Below are 22015 nucleotides of genomic sequence, written 5' to 3'. Positions count from 1 at the left end.
GGGGGTTAAATGACTTTCCCAGGATCACTCAGCTAGGAAATGTCTGAGGCCAGATTTGAATCCAGGTTTTCCTGTCTCTAGACCTGGCTCCCTATCCACTGAGCTACCTGGCTGCACCAGTATTTCATAAAGTCCTAAAACTATTCAAAATTAGAACTTCAGGAGGAATTTTGAGCATTTTAAAGCTTGCAAATCACCTGCAGGATCAAATAGAAGCTCCTCCATTTGGCATTTACAAGTCTTCCAAACCTGACCCCTTTTCCTGCCTTTTTACATGTGACCCCCTCCCTTCTATCCATTCTTGTTCATACTGAGCTCCTTGCAATTTTGCACACACACCTTTTTTTTTTCCTTTGTTAATATATTTATTCACTGCCAAAGCAGTCAAAGTGTCAAAAGAATTATTTTGTGGATCTTGGGAAAAGCAGCAACAAAATTTATTTGGAGAAACAAAAGGTCAAAAATATCAAGAGAATCAAGAAAAAAATGGGAAGAAATCTTTGTAGTTTTTTTTCACAGATTGTACACATCTTGATGTCCCCGTTCAGGAAATTTTCTTCTTCCTCGCTTCTGTCTTTTGGACACCTTGGTTTCCCTAAAGCTCAGCTCAAAAGCTGCCTCCACCATGAAGTCTTTCTACCTCCCAGCTCTCTATTTTCTCCAAAGATCCCATTTTCACTTCCTTGTATTCTGTATATTTCTCTATTATTTGTGTTCTCTCCACCCCCACCTCCCAAAGAGAATAGAAGTCCTTGAGGACAGGAACTGTTTAATTTCCTTATTTTGGCAGCATTTATTAGGTATTTAATTAGTCTAATAATAGAATAGACAAGCTCATAGACCCATCAAATAATAATTACTCATTTTTCAATATTAAGTCTGCAAAGGGCTTCACTTACATTTCCTCATTTGAGTGAAGAAGACATTCTAGCCTGGAGGACCTCCCTTTAAAAATGAGGAAATGAAGACAGAGGATGTACCATGACCACTTTGGCACAACCAGTAAACATCAGAGGAAGCACTCAAACCTGACTTTTCCTGACTCCCTTACTGGCACTCTCATTGCCTCTTCATAGTAAGACTATAGGAATTATCGTGATCATTTTATAGATGAGAAAACTAAGGCTTAAAGACATAATTTGTCATATAATCGGTATCAAAGGCTGGATTTGAACTAGAGCCACCTGTGACTCCAAGTACCCGGCTATTTCTGGTATGTTGTAATTCATTCCCCATTGGGGGGGGGGGTTCGTTGGCCAGAGATAATGGAGTGGTTTGCTGTTTCTTTTTCTGGCTTGTTTTCCAGATGAGGAAAACTGAGGCCAACAGGGTTAAATGACTTGTCCAAGGTCATGCAACTAATAAGTGTCTGAGGCTGGATTTGAATTCGTGGATCTTCGTGACTCCTGGCCCTGAGCTTGTATCCATTGTGCCACTAGCTACACTTGTGGGTTAAGGCATTTAACCTCTCTCGGTTTCCTCATTGGTTAAATGAGGATAACAATAACCCCTGCCTCATTGGGTAAAGTGCTTTGCAAATTTTAAAATGCTACATAAGTCTGAATTATATAAGATTCTTTCCTCTGGAAAACAGTTTGGAGATCCTGGAAGGAAAGAGATTTGACAAGTGTTTGGAATTTTCTGCTGCTCTTTCAGTGGGAATGGAAATATCAGACTTGGGAGGTCATTAGAAACGGGTGAGGAACTCTGGCAGAAGTTTGTTTTTTAAACTCTCACCTTCAATCTCTGATCAATACTGTGCATTGGTTCCAAGGCAGAAGAATGGTGAGCTGTAGGCAATGGGGGTTAAGTGACTTGCCCAGGGTCACCCAGTTAGGAAGTGTCTGAGTTCAGATTTGAACCCAGGACCTCCCATATCTAAGCCTGGCATTCTTAATGATATGAGCATCCACAGTACCCTGTCCAATTTGCTGGGCATAATTTGTTCCAGCTGGAGGGGGTAGGAGTCTTTTCTCTAGGAAAAAGATGGATAAACACAGGTGGCTCTCTAGCAAAAGAGTTTTTGTTTGCTTTTATTGGAGAGGCAGGGATCCTGATGACGGAAACACTGATGGATTCTGAGTCTAGGGAGAGTTGGGTGTGAATCTTGCTTCTGGTGCTAACTGCATGATGATGGACCAGTCACTGACCCTCTCAGGAGACTCAGATTTCTCTGTAATATGGAGCTAATAGTAGTGGTTTCATTTCCTACTTCTCAAGGTGGTTGTAAGAATGAAACACAATAAATTTCAAAGTACTTTGTTATTACTATTATCATTATTTGTAATAGCAGGAAAACTATAGATATAATAGTTCTGTTATATAGTTACATATGTAGTTTTATATATGTTTGTGTGTGTTTATATATATAGAGAGAGAAAAGGAGAGAGCAAGAAGAGAGAGAATGTGTGTTACTGGTATAGAAGAAGTGTAACTTTAGTTGGATTGTGAAGGGGGCAAAGAAACAGAGGAACATGGGATGGCAGATTTTAAGCACCAGAAACATGAGTAGTAGAGTCGTTCATTCATTCAATGAATATGTATTATGCGGCCAATAAACTAACTTTTTTAAGAGCTTACTGTGTGATAGGTGCTAGAAATATAAAGAGTGCCACTGAACAAGATTAAAATAATTTGGAGGGACAGTCAGGTTGCTCAGTAGACAGAAAACCAGGGGACCTAGGTTCAAATATGACCTCAGACACTTCCTAACTGGGTGACCCTGGGCAAGTCACTTGACCCCATTGCCTAGCTCTCACCTCTCTTCTGCCTTAGAATGGGTAAGACAAGAAGTATACTGCTAGATGTCTTCATTTGAATTTGATACCACATGATGCTAGACATGATAGTGAATATGGGATGTGATCAGTTTGGACTGCAGGTTAGTTTAGATTAGAGACTCTTAATACTATATAAGAGACTATAAGACTGTATAGGTTGGAGACTAGAAGACTGTATAAGTTGGAGACCAGAAGACTGTATAGGTTGGAGGGTAGAGACCAGAAGACTATATAGACTGGAGACCAGAAGACTATATAGACTGGAGACCAGAAGGCTATATAGACTGGAGACCAGAAGACTATGTAGATTGGAGACCAGAAGACTATATAGACTGGAGACCAGAAGACTATGTAGATTGGAGACCAGAAGACTATAGAGGGTAGAGACCAGAAGACTATGTAGGTTGGAGACCAGAAGACTATGTAGGTTGGAGACCACAAGACTATGTAGGTTGGAGACCACAAGACTATATAGATTGGAGACCAGAAGGCTATATAGATTGGAGACCAGAAGGCTATGTAGATTGGAGACCAGAAGGCTATGTAGATTGGAGACCAGAAGGCTATGTAGATTGGAGACCAGAAGGCTATGTAGATTGGAGACCAGAAGGCTATATAGATTGGAGACCAGAAGGCTATGTAGGTTGGAGACCACAAGACTATATAGATTGGAGACCAGAAGACTATGTAGATTGGAGACCAGAAGACTATAGAGGGTAGAGACCAGAAGACTATGTAGGTTGGAGACCACAAGACTATGTAGATTGGAGACCACAAGACTATATAGATTGGAGACCAGAAGGCTATATAGATTGGAGACCAGAAGGCTATATAGATTGGAGACCAGAAGGCTATGTAGGTTGGAGACCACAAGACTATATAGATTGGAGACCACAAGACTGTATAGGTTGGAGACTCTTAATTGAAGAAGTGTGGAAGGATAGAGGCAGCAGTGTATAGGGCTGGGTTAGGAAGGTTCCTCTGCAGTGAGGAAAGGGGAAGCCCAGTAGAGGCAGGAAAACCATCTAAGGTACTCTTATAAGAGTCAAGGTGTGTGTGATATTAGTGTTAGATTGAGCAGGGAGAGACCTGTTGTTTGCTTATGGGTGACTTTTTTTTTTAACTCTTACCTTTTACCTTAGTATCAATTCTAATCCAGAAGAAAGCCAAGGGCTAGTCTGTTGGGATTAAGTGCCTTGCCTGGGGTCCCCCAGCTAGGAAGTATCAGAGGCCACATTTGAACCCAGGCCCTCCTGTCTCTAGGCCTGGTTCGCAAACCACTGAGCCACCTCAATTGCAGCAGTGGATGATGTTTTAATGTCCTTTTTCCTGGAGCATATGAAGAAGTTTAAACCCAAACCTTTACTCAGGAGAACCTCCTGTGAGATAAGACATCTACTTTTCTCTGAGTGCTGGTAAAAAATAGGGCAAGCTCAGAGGTCCATCCCCAAACAGAGTGCCCCAGGTGTGGGTGGCTAATAAATGGTGGAAGGGGGATCCAGGAAGGAACAATGACTGACTTGGAGTTTCTTTTGTGTAGCAATGAGAAGATGGAGGCCGGGAAGCGGTAAAGACTCAGAAGGAAGGATGGGCTCCAGGGTCCGCCTGACCTAAAGTTGTCCACCTGAAAGCTTTTTCAGTGACAAGGGGAGAGCCAAGACGTGATGTACTCGTAGAGACCACCATGGAGGGAGACAACAGCCCCGACCTCCAGCTCCAGCAGCTGCCGCCCACAAGCGTGGCTGTCTCCGTGAATGAAGTGTCTTTCTCTTACAAGGTAAGGACTTTTTCTTCCATTGACTAAAAAAGAATTTTGTTTTTAATTTGATACTTTTTTAGATGCTTGTCAAGTGGAAAGATGCTTGCATGGTTAATCATTTTTTTCTGTGTTTTTCATAGATTAGGAACAAAAGGAACCTCAGGGGCAGCTAGGTAGCCTGGAATCATGAGGACCTAGGTTCAAACATGGCCTCTGATACTTCCTAGCTGTGTGACCCTGGGCAAGTCAATTAACCCCCATTGCCTAGCCCTTACTACTCTGCCTTGAAACAAATACTTAGTATTGATTCTAAATAGAATTTTTGTTTTTGTTTTTTAATGGTATAACTGCTAATTAAGCAATCACTGTTTTTGGAGAAGTCATCATATATGACCAACTGACATGGTTCTTACAATCATTTAAGATAATGCAGTGATGTCATCTGTGTGTATATATATATATATATGTATGTATTTCTTGCTTTCTCAATGGGCGGTGAAGGGATGGGAGAGAGGGGTAGAATTTGGAAATAAAAATAAAAATAAATTTTAAAAAGATAGTGTAGGTATTCTCTCTTGGAAGGAAAATCAGAGGAAGGAAGGGAGATAAAGAGAGAGAGGAAGGAAAGAGGGAAGAGAAGGAGGAAGGAAGGAAGGAAAGAAGGAAAAAGAAAAAGAAAGGGAGAGAGGGAAAGGAAGGAAGGAAGAAAAGAAAGGCTGGAAGGGAAAGAGAAAGGGGAAGGAAGAAAGAAAGGCAGGAAGGAAGAAAAGAAGGAAGAGAGAGGAGAAGAAAGGGAAAAAGAAAGAAGGAAGGAAAGGTGGGTCTGTATCCTTTTTATTCCATCTGGTTTGCAACTTGTTTTCTAACTATGAATATGAAAATTATTCAATAGAATTGCTTTTGTAATCATTCAATAGCAGTGGTTAAGGCAACTAACTTGTGATTCTGTCAGCAAGGATTCATTAAGCACCTACTATGTGCCAGACACCATGCTAAGAGCTGGAGACAGAAAGAAAAACAAGAAGAGAGTCCTTGCCCTCAGGGAGACAACAAACCAATATCAGTGTACAAAGAAGACACACAGACAAGATAAACTGGAGATAAGTAACAGAGGGAAGGTTTTAGTATTGAGGGGAACCAGGACAGACTTCTTGCATAAGATATGATTTAGCTGAGCCTTGAAGGAAGCCTAGGTTTTCTTCCTAGGAAGCCAGGAGGCGGGACTGAGGACACAGACACCTAGATCGATATCCTTCTGACTCTTCTAAGTTGTGTGAACCTTGGAAAGTCACCTAATGTCTCTGAGCCTCAGCTTTATCACCTGCAGAATGGGGGTACTGTTACCTCCGGTGCCCTACATCCCAGGGTTGTCACCAGACTCAAATAGGATATGGTTCCTACAATGCTTTGGAAACTTTTAAGCAGGCAGGGGTGATTATTGTTATATTAAGGATTGATCTTTTTCTGTCAGGGCAGAAGCTCACATTTCTGTAACACATTACTGATCATAATAATTCTCTAGAGTTTTTCAGGCATTATTATCTTCATTTTCATACAAGGAATTGAGGTTTTCAAAAATTAAAATTCATATACAATAACTTCAATATTATATTTTATGAGATTTATTAATAATCACTAAAAGTAAAGAAATAAAAAGGTAGCAAAACAAAACTATGTGCCAAACTAATCTACCTGTTCAAAAAGGCCTTGTTTATAGCTGCAAGCCTCCATAGGAAGGAAAAAGAGCAAGACCAGGAACCCCACCCAATTTATCTCCTGCCTATATCAGCATGTAACGACAGGAAGTCAGTGGGCTCCTGGGAATCGTAGTTTTTAAGGTAACAGATTTCTCCTGTCTATATCAGCATGTAATGATAGGAAGTCAGTGGGCTCCTGGGAATCGTAGTTTTTAAGGTAACAGATTTCTCCTGTCTATATCAGCATGTAACGACAGGAAGTCAGTGGGCTCCTGGGAATCGTAGTTTTTAAGGTAACAGATTTCTAATTACACAGGTTCAGTAGTCAACAAACATTTATTAAGCACCCACTATGTACCAGGCTTGGTGCCAAGCAATGAGCACACAAAGAAAAGCAAAAACAGATCCTGCTTTCAAGTAGCTTATAATCTAATAGAGAAGGCAATCATGAACAACAATGTACAAATATGCTTTTGGACAGGATGAATTGGACATTTTTTAATAGTGGCAAGTTGCTAGAATTAAGGGGATCAGAAAAAGCTTTTAGAGAGCCAGCTAGGTAGAACAGTGAATAAAACTCCAGGCCTGGAGTCCAGAGGACCTGGGTTTAAATATGACCTCAGATACTTCCTAGCTGTATGACCCTGGGCAAGTCACTTAACCCCAATTACCTAGCCCTTACTGCTCTTTTGACTTAAAATTGATACTGAGATAGAAGGTAAGGAGAAAGAGGGAGAGAGGGAGGGAGGGAGGAAGAAAGGAAGGAAGGAAAGAAAAAAGAAAAAGAGAGGGAGGAAAGGAGGAAGGATTATTTTTGCAAAATGTTTGGTCATCTCCCAAGTCCCCCAGTCTCACAACCCAAGTGTCATCCCAGACTCCTCACTCTCACCCCCATATCCAATCAATGGTCAAGGCCTGTTGATTTTTCCTTTGTAACATCTCTCCAGTATATCTCCTTCTCTCCTGGGGCCGGCCCTCATCTCCTCACAATAGTCTGCTTATTCATCTCCCCACCTCAAGTCTCTCTTCACTCCATTTTATTGTTTAGTCAGCTATTGAAGTGGTTTTCTTAAAGCAGGTCTGACTAGGATACTTCCATACTCAGTAAACTCCTATGACTCCCTAACACCTCCAGGATCAAACCACTCTGGGTTTTTTTGGTTGGTTGTTTTTTTTGTTTTTGTTTTTGTCTTTGTTTTTTAAGCCCCTTCTCTCTTAGAATCAATACTAAGCATCAGTCTGGGGGCAGAAGAGAAGTAAGGACTAAGCAATTGGGGTTAATTGCCCAGGGTCACAGAATTAGGAAGTGTCTGAAGCCAGCTTTGAATCCAGGACTTCCTGGCTTTCTATCCATTGAGGCACCCAGATGGCCCTTACCTTTCCAGTCTTTATATCTTTTACCTCCCCCAGCCCACCCTACAAATTCTCTTATCCAATGACAATGGCCTTCTTGCTTTTCCTGGGACAAGACACTTCGTCTCTAACTCTAAGCATTTTTACTCACTGACTTGCATGCCTGGCATGTTCTCTTTCTCCATGTCTACCTCCTGGCTGGGGATACAGTCCTTTGCCTTCAAGAAACATCCCTTGTCTCTTATTAGTGTCATTTTCCCTCCCCAAGAAACCTTTCCCAATCCTCCTTAATTTTAGTGGCCTTCCCTCTGGGATTATTGCCATTGCAACTTTAAATCCCTCTCTCTCTCCTCTCCCCCTCTCCCCCTCATCTTCTTCCCCTCTTCCTCTCTTCCCCTCTCCTCTCTCCTCCTTTTCCTCTTTCCCTTTCCCCCTCCCTCTATCTCTCTTCCTCTCTCTCCTCCCTCCCTCTCTCTGTCTACCTCTGTCCATTTATCAATCTATACTGTCTGTTTATCGATCTGTCCATCTATCCATCTGTCTATCATTTCTGTTTGCATATACATTTTTTTAAATTTCTGTTTCTACATGATTGCTTGTGTATGGTTTTCCCCATTAGATTATGAGCTCCTTGAGAGTAGGGACTGGTTTATTTGTTTTTTTTTTGCTTTCTATCTCCAGAGCTGGGCATGGTGTCTGGCACACAGTAAGAACTTAATAAATGCTTATTGCTCGTTTGGTTCTTTTAGTTGAGACTTTGATGGAAGCCAGGAAGTCTGGAGGCGGAGATAAGAAGGGAGAACATTCCAGACAAAGAGGACAGCCAGTGCAAGTGCTTTGGAAACTTTCAAGCAGACAATGGCAACTGCTGTTGCCATTTATATATATATATATTTTTTTTTTAATACAATTTTATTTTTTAAATCTTTTCCTGTGGTTATCTGATCCATGGTGTCTCCCTCTCCTCTTTCCTCCCCACTCCTGGAGTTACCAAGCACTTCCACTGGGTTATGCATGAATTATCACTCAAATCCTAGTCTGTAATAGAGTAATCTTTTAAAACCCAAACCCCAAATATGCTATATTTTTTAACCCTAACACTCTGTCTTAGTATCAATTCTAAGTCAGAAGAGCAACAAGGGCTAGGTAATGGGGATTAAGTGACTTGCCCAGAATCACATAGCTAGGATGTATCCGAGGTCAGATTTGAACCCAGACCTGGTTTTCTATCCACTGTGCTACCTAGCTGCCTCAATTGCTATTCAATGAAGGGTTGGTTCTCACCTCTCAAAACTGAGTGTCTTCTTTGAAGAACGGTCAGGAGAATAGTGTAACTGACTTCCAGAGGAGGCGGAGGTGAGTAAGGAGTAAGAAGATGGGAAAAGGAGGTGGGAGCCAGGTTAGGACGCCTTTGACAAGCCTAACAAGAGGATTTGATCCTGTCGGTAATAGGGAGCCCCTGGAGTTTATTGAATAGAATTAAATAGAATGACTGCTGCATTGAGGATGGAAAATGTAAGTGATTTATTCAGTGTTACCAAACCAGTAACTATTACCCCGCAAAATAAACTCTGGTCTCTCCTGACTCTTGGGCCCGGAGTTCTTCCCATAAGATGCCAACCATTCTCGCTCAGTGACATCCATCCCAAAGGGAGGCTAAGAAGAACTATAGCAGGGGAGGTAGCCAAGCCAAGCCTCACCTGTTATATTTTATATCTCTTTCCCATTACTGTGACCTGTCGTTACTGCCTGGCCCCTTTGGTGGCCCCAGACGTCCATAAAGTCCCTGGGCAGGGTTCAAGCAGGGTCCCACGACAGGGAGCAAAGGATGGGAAATTCCCAGGATAGGGGAAGGTCTGGTCAGCGAGCAGGAAAGGGTCAAGCAGAAACAGTCTCTGAAATTGGGAAACCAGAAATTCCTGGCAAGATCCTAGACGAGAGCTGACAAGAGGAAAGGTCCAGCTTTCAGGATGCCAGAGCTTAGTGGCAAATAACCAAAAACAAGTGGAGTGTAAGTTCCTTAGGGAGAAGAAGAATGCCATGTGTGTTTTTGTGGCTCCCGGGTGCCTGGCACATAGTAGATACTTAATCCATGAGCTAGAGCAAGTCACTTGACCCCCATGGCCCAGCCCTGACCGCTCTTCTGCCTTACAACCAATACCCAGTATCGATTCAAAGACGGAAGGTGAGGGTTTAAAAAAAAAATACATGAGCTAGAAAATCCAAGTCACCAGACAGTTCTTCAGTATTTATTTATTACCTGGTCTGGGGAAACACATATAAAATAGAGAGGAGTCCCGGCCCCTCAAGAAACCTCCACTTTCATGAAAACAGACGTGTTTAGGCATGATCATTAGAAGGAGAAAGTGAGAGCCTCAGGGCAAGGCTTCACCCAGGAGACAGCTCCTGAGCTAGGAGCCTTGAGGAAGCCAGGGATGGGAAGGACACAAGTGAGTCTGCTTTCTAAGATCTGGGAGGGCTGGGGGAAGAAATGGCCTGGCCAAAGACCAGTAGGAGAGCATGGAGTGCCAACCTTGGGGGGGAAAGGGAACAGACTCATTTGGCCAGAAAGTAGGGATGCCAAAGAGAATTATTGGAAATGAAGCTGGAAAGGTGGCTGGAGCCAGACTGATTGGGATTTTAAGTGCCAAGCTTTTATCCTAGAGGCAATAAAGAGATGCTGATCCCCTAGAAGGTAGTAATATGGTCAGCCTTATGCCTTAGGAATATTGGGTAAATGTATATTTTTTAAAACCTTATCTTTCGTGTTAGAATCAATACTGTGTATTGGTTCCAAGGCAGAAGAACAGTAAGGGCTAAGTGATTGGGGTTAAGTGACTTGTCCAGGGTCACACAGCTAGGAAATGTCTGAGAACAGATTTGAACCTAGGACTCTAGGTTTGTCTTTGGTTAAATATTTGTAGAAGAGAGAAGGGTCATGCTGTTAAGTTATTTTCAGTCATGACCCCTTTGGGGCAAGGATACTGGAGTGTTTTGCCATTTTCTTCTCCAGCTCATTTTACAGTTAAAGAAACTGAGGCAAACAGGATGAAGGAATTTACCCAGGGCCACCCAGTTAGGACTCATTTCTGAGACTGGATTTGAATTCATGAGATGAGACTTCCTGACTCTAGATTCAGCACTTTGTCCCCTGCATCCCCTTCTTGCCCATTTTCATTAATGACTTTGTCCAGATTTTCCTTGATAAAATTTGCAACACTTGCAGAAAGTAAAAAGCAATTAAAATCTATTTAATGGGGGCAGCTGGGTGGCTCAGTGGATTGAGAGCCAGTCCTAGAGATGGGAGGTCCTAGGTTCAAATCTGGCCTCAGACACTTCACAGCTGTGTGACCCTGGGCAAGTCACTTGACCCCCATTGCCTAGCCCTTACCACTCTTCTGCCTTGGAACCAATACACAGTATTGATTCCAAGGTGGAAGGTAAGGGTTATTAAAAAAATATATATTTAATGAGTAGAAGTTACAGGGAAGCAGATTTGAGTCCAGTAAGGTCCCTAATATGTTTATTTGCTACTTTATAATTTATACAAAGTGTTTTTGGTTTGTATTTAATTTTGCTTTTGGGGGGGGGGGGGTAGGTGATACATTATTATCCCGATTTTACAGATGAGGAAAATATAGTGACTTGTCCAAGATCCTGAACTTATAGTAAACAGCAGAGATAGGATAGAGAAACTAGACCAGAGTTCTTTCCATTGCACCTAATTCCATCTTGATTTGTAATGGTTGTTAAGCCCGGGTACCCTACTGATCAAAATACAGGCCACACTCCTAAAATCAACACATGTAATTTAGCACAGAACATAGTCATAGATCTTTCTCAGTTTTTCTACAAGCCCTAATGAAAGGGACATCTGCAACCCATCTTTGGATTAAGACAGTAATAAAAGAGAACAATAGAATATAAGCCTCGTGAAGGCAGGACCTTTTTTGGGTTGTTTTGTGAAGTTTGCAGTTAGGAAGTGTTTCCCAAGCACCTAGCACAATGCCAGGTACATGAGTAAATAAATGCATGTTGGGTTTCATTGAATTATTGAATTGATTTCATTTTCTAGTATGGTTTGGACCAGGCGGCCAGTGAGGTCGCTTCCAGCGCTGAGACACTAAATGATCACAAAGGATTGTGGGTTTCTGAAATTTTTAACTCAAAATAACAGGAATTTTCTTCAGATCAGACCAGACTTTAGTATCTTTCAACTGCTCACTTACTCCTCCTCCCTTCCCCATCTCATTCAGAATTTCATTCCACAGATACTATTATTAAACCAGACAGTGTTGTGTTTTATTTTTTTAAAATCCTTCCCTTCTGTCTTGGAATTTATGCTAAGTTTTAGTGTTGTTGTTGTTGTTGTTTTTAACTCTCACCTTCCGTCTTGGAGTCAATACTGTGTATTGGCTCCAAGGCAGAAGAATGGTAAGGGCTAGGCAATGGGGGTCAAGTGACTTGCCCAGGGTCACACAGCTAGGAAGTATCTCGGACCAGATTTGAACCCAGGACCTCCCATCTCTAGACCTGGCTCTCAATCCACTGAGATACCCAGCTGCCCCCTAAGTTTTAGTTTTAAGGCTTGATAAGGGCTAGGAAATTGGGCTTAAGTGACAGCTAGGAAGTGTCTGAGGTCAGATTTGAGCCCAGGATCTCCACCCTCAGACCTGGCTCTCCATCCCCTGAGCCACCCAGTGACCCCTTTAACTGTTTTTTTAAATAGCTGCCCCATATGGAAATAGGGCAAGGGAGATGGGAGAGAATCCAAGTGAAGGAGAGCTCTGGCCAAGGTGTCATCTTTTCTTTTTGGATGGATTTCAGGAGCCTCGGACCAAAGTGAATGAGCTCTCTGTGAAGGAGCCCTCTCGGTGGCATTGTGAGTTTACGCTCTGAGCCCCAGGATGCATATTTCAGCCTGCGTCAATGACCAGGGCAGGGAGGGTGGCTCCCTGAGGGTGCTGGAATCCAAAGCTCCTAGGCCAGTGACTAGGAATTTGGGTGCCCCTGAAGAGTAAGTGTGGGGTGCTTTGTGGCAGGGTTTAGACAGTGTCTCTTAATAACATTAGAATGAGAGAAAGCCACCCTGAAGAGGTTTCTGATACATTCTTGTTTGAATGGCAGGTTCAATTCAATTCAGTAGACATTGACTCCTTGCTAGCTACTGTTCTCAGTTCTGTGGATACAAATAATAAAATAAAATAATAAAAAAAAATGGTCAAGGACTTTGTTGTTGCTACTCAGTTTCACTTGCATGCTATTCTACATGATTCCCTTTGGGGTTTTCTTGGAAAGGATACCAGGGTGGTTTGTCATTTCCTTCTCCAGCTCATTTGACAGGTGAGGAAACTGAGGCCAGCAGGGTGAAGTGACTTGTCTAGGGTCACATAGCAAAGAACCTGGAGAAGTTGGTCATTTCCTTTTCCAGTTCGTTTGATAGATGAGGAAACTGAGGCCAACAGGGTGAAGTGACTTGTCTAGGGTCACATAGCAAAGAACCTGGAGAAGTTGGTCATTTCCTTTTCCAGTTCGTTTGATAGATGAGGAAACGGAGGCCAATAGGGTGAAGTGACTTGTCTAGGGTCATATATTAAAGATTCTGGAGTGGTTTGCCATTTCCTTCCCTAGCTCATTTGATAGACAAGGAAACTGAGGCAACCAGAGTGAAGTAATTTACCCAGGGTCACACAGCAAAGATTCTGGAGAGGATTGCCATTTCCTTCTCCAAATCATTTGACAATACTGTGTATTGGTTCTAAGGAAGAACAGCAAAAAAGGCTAGGCAATGGGGGTTAAGTGACTTGCCTGGGTCAGATTTGAACCTGGGACCTCCCCTCTCCAGGCCTGGCTCTCTTTCCACTGAGCCACCTCGCTGCCCCCAAAACAATATACTTTTAAGTTTATTCTGCATTATTAATATTTTCCCCATCATTTTCTAAAGTCTATACCATCAATAAAGCAATACATCAAGGCCTGATTCTTAGATTGCTAATTTCCAAGGTACAAGTGCCCAAACTGAAAATTTAACCATCTCAGGGGCCTTGGACACTTACTAGCAGTGTGACTCTGGGCAAGCCACTTGCATTTGCCCATCTGCCTCAGTTTTCTCATCTGTACAATGAGCTGGAGAAGGAAATGGCCAACCACCCCAGTACCTTTGCCAAGAAAACCCCAAATGGGAACACGAAGAGTCAGACACGGCTGAAATGACTGAACAGTAACAACAGCCCCAATTTTAACTCACATCCTCGTGGCTTCTTGTCTTGTGTTCTTTCCCATATGCTGTGCTGCCTCTGTGACTCTGGTGGGTAGAAGACAGAGGAAGACAGCGTGGGCCTAAATATAAATTCAATTAAAAAAGCATTTCCTGATCTTCCACAGCGTGCCAGGCCCTGTATGCATTGGATTTACAAAGACAATAGCATGTGTGTGTGTGTGTGCATGCATAAATGCACATATTCCAGCTATAGATGATATATAATATGCATATATACACATGTGTATATGTGCATAAATACATAGGAATAAAGAAGCAGGGAGGAAGGGGGAGAGAGAGAGAGAGAGAGAGAGAGAGAGAGAGAGAGAGAGAGAGAGAGAGAGAGAGAGAGGAAGCTTTAAAATTTACAAAGCATTTTACAAGGATTATTTCATTTGATCCCTATTTACAGATGAAGAAACCAAGGCTCAGGGGTAGCTTTTTCCCCCTTTTATTTTGGACCCCTCGTAGGGGTGTCAGGCAGATCTGGTAGTTATACTGTTAAATAATTCTTTAAAAGACCAACCAAGTCAGGGCAGCTGGGTGGCTCGCTGGATTGAGAGCCAGGTCTAGAGCCATTGCCTAGCCCTGTGAAGATGGAATTAACTCTCCCCTGCCCATTTTTTAGATTTTAGTCATCAGGAATCTATCTCCCCCCGCCCCCTTTACCACTCTTTTGCCTTAGAACCAATACTCAGTATTGATTCTAATGTGGAAGGTAGGGTTTGAAACAACAACAACAACCAGGACCAGCCCCTAGCTCTGAATGAGAAGCAGAAGGGGAGAAGAGGAAAGGAGAAGAGAGGAAAACAGAAGGGAGGAGAGGAGAGGAAAGGAAGAGGGTTTGGAACCCCTTTATCAGTGGATAAAGGGCTAAAGACTTCTTGGGTTCGAATCTTGCCTCAGATTCTTTCTAGCTATATGAACCTGGACAAGTCACTTAATCCCAGTTATGTAGCCCTTACAGGTCTTCTGCCTTGGAACCAACATTTAGTATCAGTAACTTCTAAGATAGAAGCTAAAGATTAAAAAAAAAAAAAGGTGAGAGCAGCCAGGTAGCTCAGAGGATAGAGTCAGCCCTGGAGATGGGAGTTCAATACATAGTATTGATTAAGGTAAGTGTTAAAAAAAAGAAAGAAAGAAAGAAACTAAAGCTCAGAGACACAGCAACTTGCTAGTCAGTGCCTGGAGTCAGGTCTTTCTGATTGGGTTAATATCTCACTGCCTACCAAGATGAAAGATATGAACATCTTCAGGGAGTTGACATTCTCCTGGAAGAAGCAACATGGATTTACAAAATAAATCGGGAACCCTGTGGAAATGGGGGAGAACAGGAACTCTGGGATGCTCAGAGAAAGCTGACAATGGACATTAGGCAGTTATAGGTAAGAGGCATCACCACCCTCTGCTTTGCTGGGATTCTCTTTGGGCACTGTGGAATTTGTGGCTAAAACCTTCCGTTTATGTTATTTCCCCTTTTAAATGTCAAGAGCAGGGATTGACTTGCTCTTCCATTTGCATCCCCAGTGCTTGGCTAGCGGGATTTTTTCAGGGGGATGAGCTCGAGAGCCCCTAACCCCACTCCTGGAAGTGTTTAGTCAGAGCCTGGGATGACCACGTGGGAAGGATGCTCCCTGGGTCCCTGAAGAATGGTCCCTGATACAGTTCTGAGGGATTTATGAGAAAGAATGCTATCCATATCCAGAGGAAGAACTGTGGGAGCAGAAACACAGAGGAAAAACAACTGCTTGATCACATGGGTTGATGGGAATATGATTGGGGATGTAGACTCTAAGTGATCACTCTAATGCAAATATCAACAAATTGGAAATAGGTCTGGATCAGTGACATACGTAAAACCCAGTGGAACTGCTCATTGGTGTTATGGTGAAAAATCACCTTTAAAGATTGTTATAATATTAATTTATGGTCGCCAAGGAATTTACTTATGAAATTCCTAAAATGAAACACTCAAGTCAGAATGGAGTTTATGGTGGTTTAATCACAAAGGGAGTAAGAAAATGGAGAGGGAGAGAAGGAGAGAGGAGAAAAGGGAAAAAGGTTAATTCAACCTTCTGGCAGAGCCAGAGGGAGTTTAGGGCCAAAGGCAAAGGTAGAGAAGAGAATCAGTCCTTGACTCACGTGACCAATCTGAAGGAAAGCTGTCTGTGGGCCTCCTCCCTGTTCAAGCTCTTAGCAAGAACTGGCACCTAGCTCTGTCCACAGGAAGTGAGCGAATTCCAGAGGCTGTTCCCTACCTTACTTCCTGTGCCTCACAAGTGCTAATGGTGGCTCAAGCTTGGTTTAGGACAGCCCAGGTGGGCAGTTAGTTATTTCTGATTTGTCATTGACTAGCACATGCCCGTGTAGTGTGGGTGTGCACAATCCTGGGTGCTAGACCAAGCAAGATGGAGATTTTAAAATTCACAATCCCCCCTGATGATGATTGGGGGACTAGTCTCCCCAGTTGATCACTAAACATAAGCGTCCTGCACCCTGAAAAATTCTAACTGCAAGTGTATGCAAAAATTTACCCACTAAGAGGAACACTACAATAGTTGTAGATTAAGGGAAATAGAGGAGAGAGAAAGACAGCAAACCAATGTTTTGCTGGGCGCATTGACAAAAGCCAATTAGGGGGCAGTCCCCTTTGGCATAAGAGTGTACATTCAAAAAATGTTCAATCAACCGTACCCCAAGGTTCATTCTGGATCTTCCTGAAGTGAAAGGGTTTAGATATCTTTCTGCAAACAGTTCATTCTCTGGATTCAGTCAGTTAGCAAGCTTCTTCTCTGAAGATCTATCTCGAACAAAATTTAAATCTTGGATTTTATGAAAATACAATCCCCCCTGAAGAAAGTGTTGGAAAAAAACACCAAGTCCAGCTAAGGATGCAAGGTTTAGTTGGGGGGTGGGGGTGAGTTAATTCAAAAGGAAAACAAAAATGAAAACAAAAGGAAAAAAAGGGAAAAAATTAAGGGAAAAAATATAAACCTGTATATATATATATATATTAAAGAAGAATTCAAAATCAGTATCAAAATATCAAAAATCTATGTATACAAAAATTTGAGAAAGTTATCCTCAAATTATTGTAATCTTTAAATTGATTATGTTTTCATGATCCTTTGGGGAAGTCTTTCTTCCCAGAGGATCAAATGGGGGTATGTAAAAATGGAGACTTGAATCCAGAACTTCAATCCCCAGAAGTCCTTGCTCCACTTCCCCAGAATGCTTTGTAATATCACTGAATTCTCACCTGGGCTGAGATCGAGTTGGGGTATTTAACCTGATTGGAAAGGCTTCTGGGCTTTTTTTTCTTTCCTGTTTCCGCTTGCAAGCAGATGGATCTTTCATGATGTAGGTGAGGTTGTCTAGGCCTCTCTCTGGCCTAGACATGTGCTTTTCTTACTTGTATATTCTTAAGTTCTTAATCTTAAATAAACCTCTAAAAATATAATACTCCTTGCAGAGAGAAACTAATTTCTTCCTGCCTCAGTTTCCCTAAAATTTTAACTGTTACATTGGCTACGAGAGGGGGGAGGAAGGAGGGGAGGGAAAGAGCATGAATCATGGAACCATGGAAAAATATTCTATATTAATCAATTTTTTTTTAAAAGAGTGGTCCCTGATGCCCAAGGGGCATCCTTCCAATGCTGTGAGAGTCTATGATTCCACACCATGGAAGGGATGGAAGCGTTGCAATTAGCATCAAAGGGAGGAAAAGATCTCTTTGGAAGAGAATGGGGGAAGGCTAAATTTCTTGGAAGCCTTAAATGTCAGAGAAGTGGCCTTCAGCCACTCTGGCCAACCCAAGTTACAGATGGCAGAGACAGCCAAAGGTGAGACAATGGCACTGTGTTTTCTCTATGTTTGATCAGCCACTCCTTGGGAGCAGGCAGAAGGAACTTAAGACAGGTCTCTTTTCTTTATTGTGTCCTGTAGGCTGTGGGTGTTCAGTAAATTTTAAGTGATGACAGATCGGTTTGGCATTTAGGTAGATAGATAGTGTCATGGGCAGAATACATTCAGACCTTCAGGATACATAATTAGAGTTGAGCCTATAATCAAATGATAATTCCTACTAAAAGGCTTGTTGATCTTTTCTCAGTTTTCCCTCTTAATTTAAAATTTATTCTCTTCAAAATAAATATTTATCTTTTTTTTTTTTAGCTAGTAGAAGAGTGTAGAATAAGAGAGGTTGTGTGAACTGGTAGTGGAACAGATAATGCCAGATCTAGAAGGACCTTAGAATCCAGAATGTCAGAGCTGGAAGAAACCTTAGAGTAGAGAATGTCAGACCTGGGAGAGACCTTAGAACAGAGAGTGTCAGAGCTGGGAGAGACCTTGGAACAGAGACTGTCAGAGCTGGGAGAGACCTTGGAACAGAGACTGTCAGAGCTGAGAGAGTCCTTAGAACAGAGAATGTCAGAGCTGGGAGAGTCCTTAGAACAGAGAATGTCAGAGCTGGGAGAGACCTTAGAACAGAGAATGTCAGAGCTGGGAGAGAAGCTTAGAACAGAGAATGTCAGAGCTGGGAGAGAAGCTTAGAACAGAGAATGTCAGAGCTGGGAGAGACCTTAGAACAGAGAATGTCAGAGCTGGGAGAGACCTTAGAACAGAGAATGTCAGAGCTGGGAGAGACCTTAGAACAGAGAATGTCAGAGCTGGGAGAGACCTTAGAACAGAGAATGTCAGAGCTGAGAGAGTCCTTAGAACAGAGAATGTCAGATCTGGGAGAGACCTTAGAGCAGAGAATGTCAGAGCTGGGAGAGACCTTAGAATACAGAATGTCAGAGCTGGGAGAGACCTTAGAACAGGGAATGTCAGCTATTAGGACAGAGAATATCCAAGCTGGAAGAGACTAAGACAAAGAATATTGGAATTAAAGAGACCCCAGTCAGTGATCATTTAAGGCCCATAAAAGTTAGCAATCCTTGATTGGATTAAATGAATCTTTAGAGTCCTTCCAACTAAAAAAGCAATTCTATAATCTTGTAATGATTCTCCTAGGAATAGATTCGTGATCTACTGTTAATTTCTAACAATTGCCTATGGAGTCTTGATAATCGAATTAAAATCTGGCCAAATGGTTCAGTAGATAGAACCCTCGTTTTGGAAACCAGGAAAACCTAAGTTCAGTCCTTCCTCGGACATTTACTAGTCCTGTGTCCCTGAACAAATCACTTAGCCTCTCTCTGCCTCAGTTTCCAAATCTGTAAAATAATTATAATAATAGCATTTATCTCTTAGGATTGTTGTGAGGATCAAATAAGGCAAAACTGGTAAGGTGCTTTGCAAACTTAAAATGTTATGTAAATGCTATTATTATTTAACTTCTTACCTTCCTTCTTAGAATCAATACCGTGTGTATTGGTTCCAAGGCAGAAGAACAGCAAGGGGTCACCCAGCTAGGAAGTGTCTGAGGCCAGATTTGACCCTAGGACCTCCTGTCTCTAGGCCTGGCTCTCAATCCACTGAGTTACTCAACAGCTTATTATTATTATTATTATTGGCATGCATGTCTCAAAATATCTGACTATAACTCTTGCCAGTGTTGGAAAAAACACCTTTATAGCTTCACTCCCTTGGATTAAGATAGTCTCTTTTTAAAAGCAGATGCCCCTTGGATGGATCACACATTGAATAAACCATTAAATAAATTAGTTGGTATTCATGCTTATAATGAATTAACCTATTCAGACTTTTCTGGAGGTGGGTAACTAGTTGGAAGTGGGATTTGATCTGTAATAGGGAGGGAGAAGAGACAAATCCTGACTTGGTTATAGGGTCCTTCCAGAGTTCAGTTGTCTTCCTACTGTCTCACTACTATTGTTGTTCAGTCCTTTTTCAGTTGTCTGTTACTCTTCATTTGGGTTTTGTTGACAGAGTAACCAGAAGTGTTTTCCATTTCCTTTTCCAGCTCATTTTAGAGAGAAGGAAACTGAGGCAAACAGGGTGAAGTGACTTGCTCAGGGTCACACAACTAGTAATCGGGTCTGAAGTCAGAGTGCCTTCTGGCTCAACTTCTCAAGTAGCAGGCTAAAATAGTGTTTGGGCCAGGATCAGTTGAGAACCCCAATACAGGAGGTTGTGGTTCTTAGCTAGATTGTCATTTTTTCCTTTCTACATAGCCCACTGAAGTTTTTGTTGGTTTTTTTGTTGTTGTTGTTTGTTTGTTTGTTTTTAAGCCTTTACCTTCCCTCTTGGAATCAATGCTGTGTATTGGTTCTAAGGCAGAAGAGTGGTAAGGGCTAGGCAATGGGAGTCAAGTGACTTGCCCAGGGTCACACAGCTGGGAAGTGTCTGAGGCCAGATTTGAACCCAGGACCTCCCATCTCTAGACCTGGCTCTCAATCCACTGAGGTTCCCAACTCTCCCCCTCAATGGGTTTTTTTAAATGTGGGTTAGCCCCAGAGAGGAGAGCAGGCCAAGTCAACTCCTTCCAAGTTTTGTCTAAGGCAGATCAGCATGCATATATTCCAGATAAATGAGGAAGAACATAAGAGGGAAGGCACATTGTTTAAGATATTTCAGAGGCTGCCAGCATTCCCATCCCTAAGAAGGACTTCCCCTTTCTCACATACCCCCATACAAATTTTTTCCCAACAACAACCTCTCCTGATAACTTTTTTTTAAGCCCTTTCCTTCCATCTTAGAAGTGATACTTAGTATTGGTTCTAAGATAGAAGAGGGGTAAGAGCTAGACAATTGGGGTTAAGTGATCTGCCCAGGGAAGTGTCTGAGGCTAGATTTGAACTCAGCATCTCCCATCTGTAGGCCTGGCTCTATCACTGAGCCACCTAGGTGCTTCCCCTTGTAATCCTTTTAATGAAGGAAAAGCCCAATTTCAACTAAAGGGAAATATAACTCCCTGAATAGACCTGTGTCCTTACTCGTTATTTCCTAATTTCATGAAGGACATTATTGAGAAATATATCATGGAATAACAGAATATCGGAGTTGGAAGAGAACTCAGTGATAAAATATTCCAGTTTGGATCTTGGACAATAAACCACGAGGGCACGAACTGTCTCTCTCTGTTTGGTCTGACACATAATAATGTCCTAATAAATGTTTTATTTTCATCCCTCTCCCCCTAAATAAATAAATGAACAGATAAATAAAAGAGAAAGCCTGTGGCTGCATTTGGAATCAGGAGACCCAGTTTTAAATCATAAACTCATAGCTGGAAGAGACTTTAGATATCATCTAGTCCAGTCCCCTGATTTTACAGTTGATGAGGCTAATGCCCCAGAGTTGAAATGACTTGTCCAAGATCACATGAATCAGCCTTGATCATCTGACTCCTCACCCAGTGCTTTTTCTGTCATCTTGATTTCCTACTTTTGTGAGCTCTGTGACAAGCTCTTGACCTCAATGTCTTCATTTTGAAAATGGGGAGAATGCTCATACATGGCCAACTACAAAAAGGATACAGTTGCCATCTGCATTTTAAATGGTTTTACTCCACTTTTTTTTTTCTTTTGGAGAGATACAATTCAATAAAGGACAAAAAAGAATGCTTATAGGATCAGAGGCAAATGGACCCAGTGCCAAAAGCTACCTCTCTCATTCAGCAGAGGAAACTGAGGCCCAGAGACATTGCTCATTGGGAAATAATGCATCCAAACACAATGTATCAATCGTTTTTGTTTTTTTTTCTATTGGGTAAATTCAGTTTATCCTCCAGTTATTTACTTTCAAGCCCCTGATGTTCTAGGAAGGCTTCAGGAAGGGTGGGGATCTTTGGTTTGATTTGTAGTGTAACACTAACTGGGGGGAACAAACAGCCTGGCCTTTGTTTATACTTTAGATTAACCCACAATTGTGATGTGATTTTTTTTCCTAATAGTTTTCCCATTGATATTTGAGACTGTAACTTGAGCTTTTCCCAGGTTAGAGGAAGAGACTGAGGAGGGCATAATAATAGCAGGCATTTATTTATTCATTTCTGTATTAAAAACCCTTACTCTCCATCTTAGAATCAATATTGCATATTGATTCCAAGGCAGAAGTGGTAAGAGCTAGGCAATGGGCGTGAAGTGACTTGCCCAGGGTCACATAGCTAGGAAGTGTCTGAGGCCAAATTTGAACCCTACTGTCAATCTACTGAGCCACCCAGCTACCCCCAATAGCATAAATTTAACTATTTGGAGGACTTTAC

At 42.0% G+C, this 22015-nt stretch overlaps 1 protein-coding gene across 6 annotated transcripts in view; it reads left to right on the top strand.

Annotated features, from left to right (window-relative positions):
* NIPAL3 (NIPA like domain containing 3) overlaps positions 1-22015 on the top strand; it is a 75940-nt gene that overhangs the window by 3462 nt on the left and 50463 nt on the right. For all 6 annotated transcript variants that reach the window (XM_056795560.1, XM_056795563.1, XM_056795559.1 and 3 more), the window contains exon 2: positions 4321-4557. In XM_056795560.1, the coding sequence (XP_056651538.1) occupies positions 4465-4557 (93 nt within the window). In that variant the 5' untranslated portion in view covers positions 4321-4464. The remainder of the gene's footprint in view (positions 1-4320; positions 4558-22015) is intronic.

This window comes from Monodelphis domestica, chromosome 4, assembly GCF_027887165.1.
Source record: "Monodelphis domestica isolate mMonDom1 chromosome 4, mMonDom1.pri, whole genome shotgun sequence".
NCBI classification, from domain to species: domain Eukaryota; kingdom Metazoa; phylum Chordata; class Mammalia; order Didelphimorphia; family Didelphidae; genus Monodelphis; species Monodelphis domestica.
Note: the sequence above shows the minus strand (reverse complement) of the source record. Positions and strands in the feature narration are given on the sequence as shown.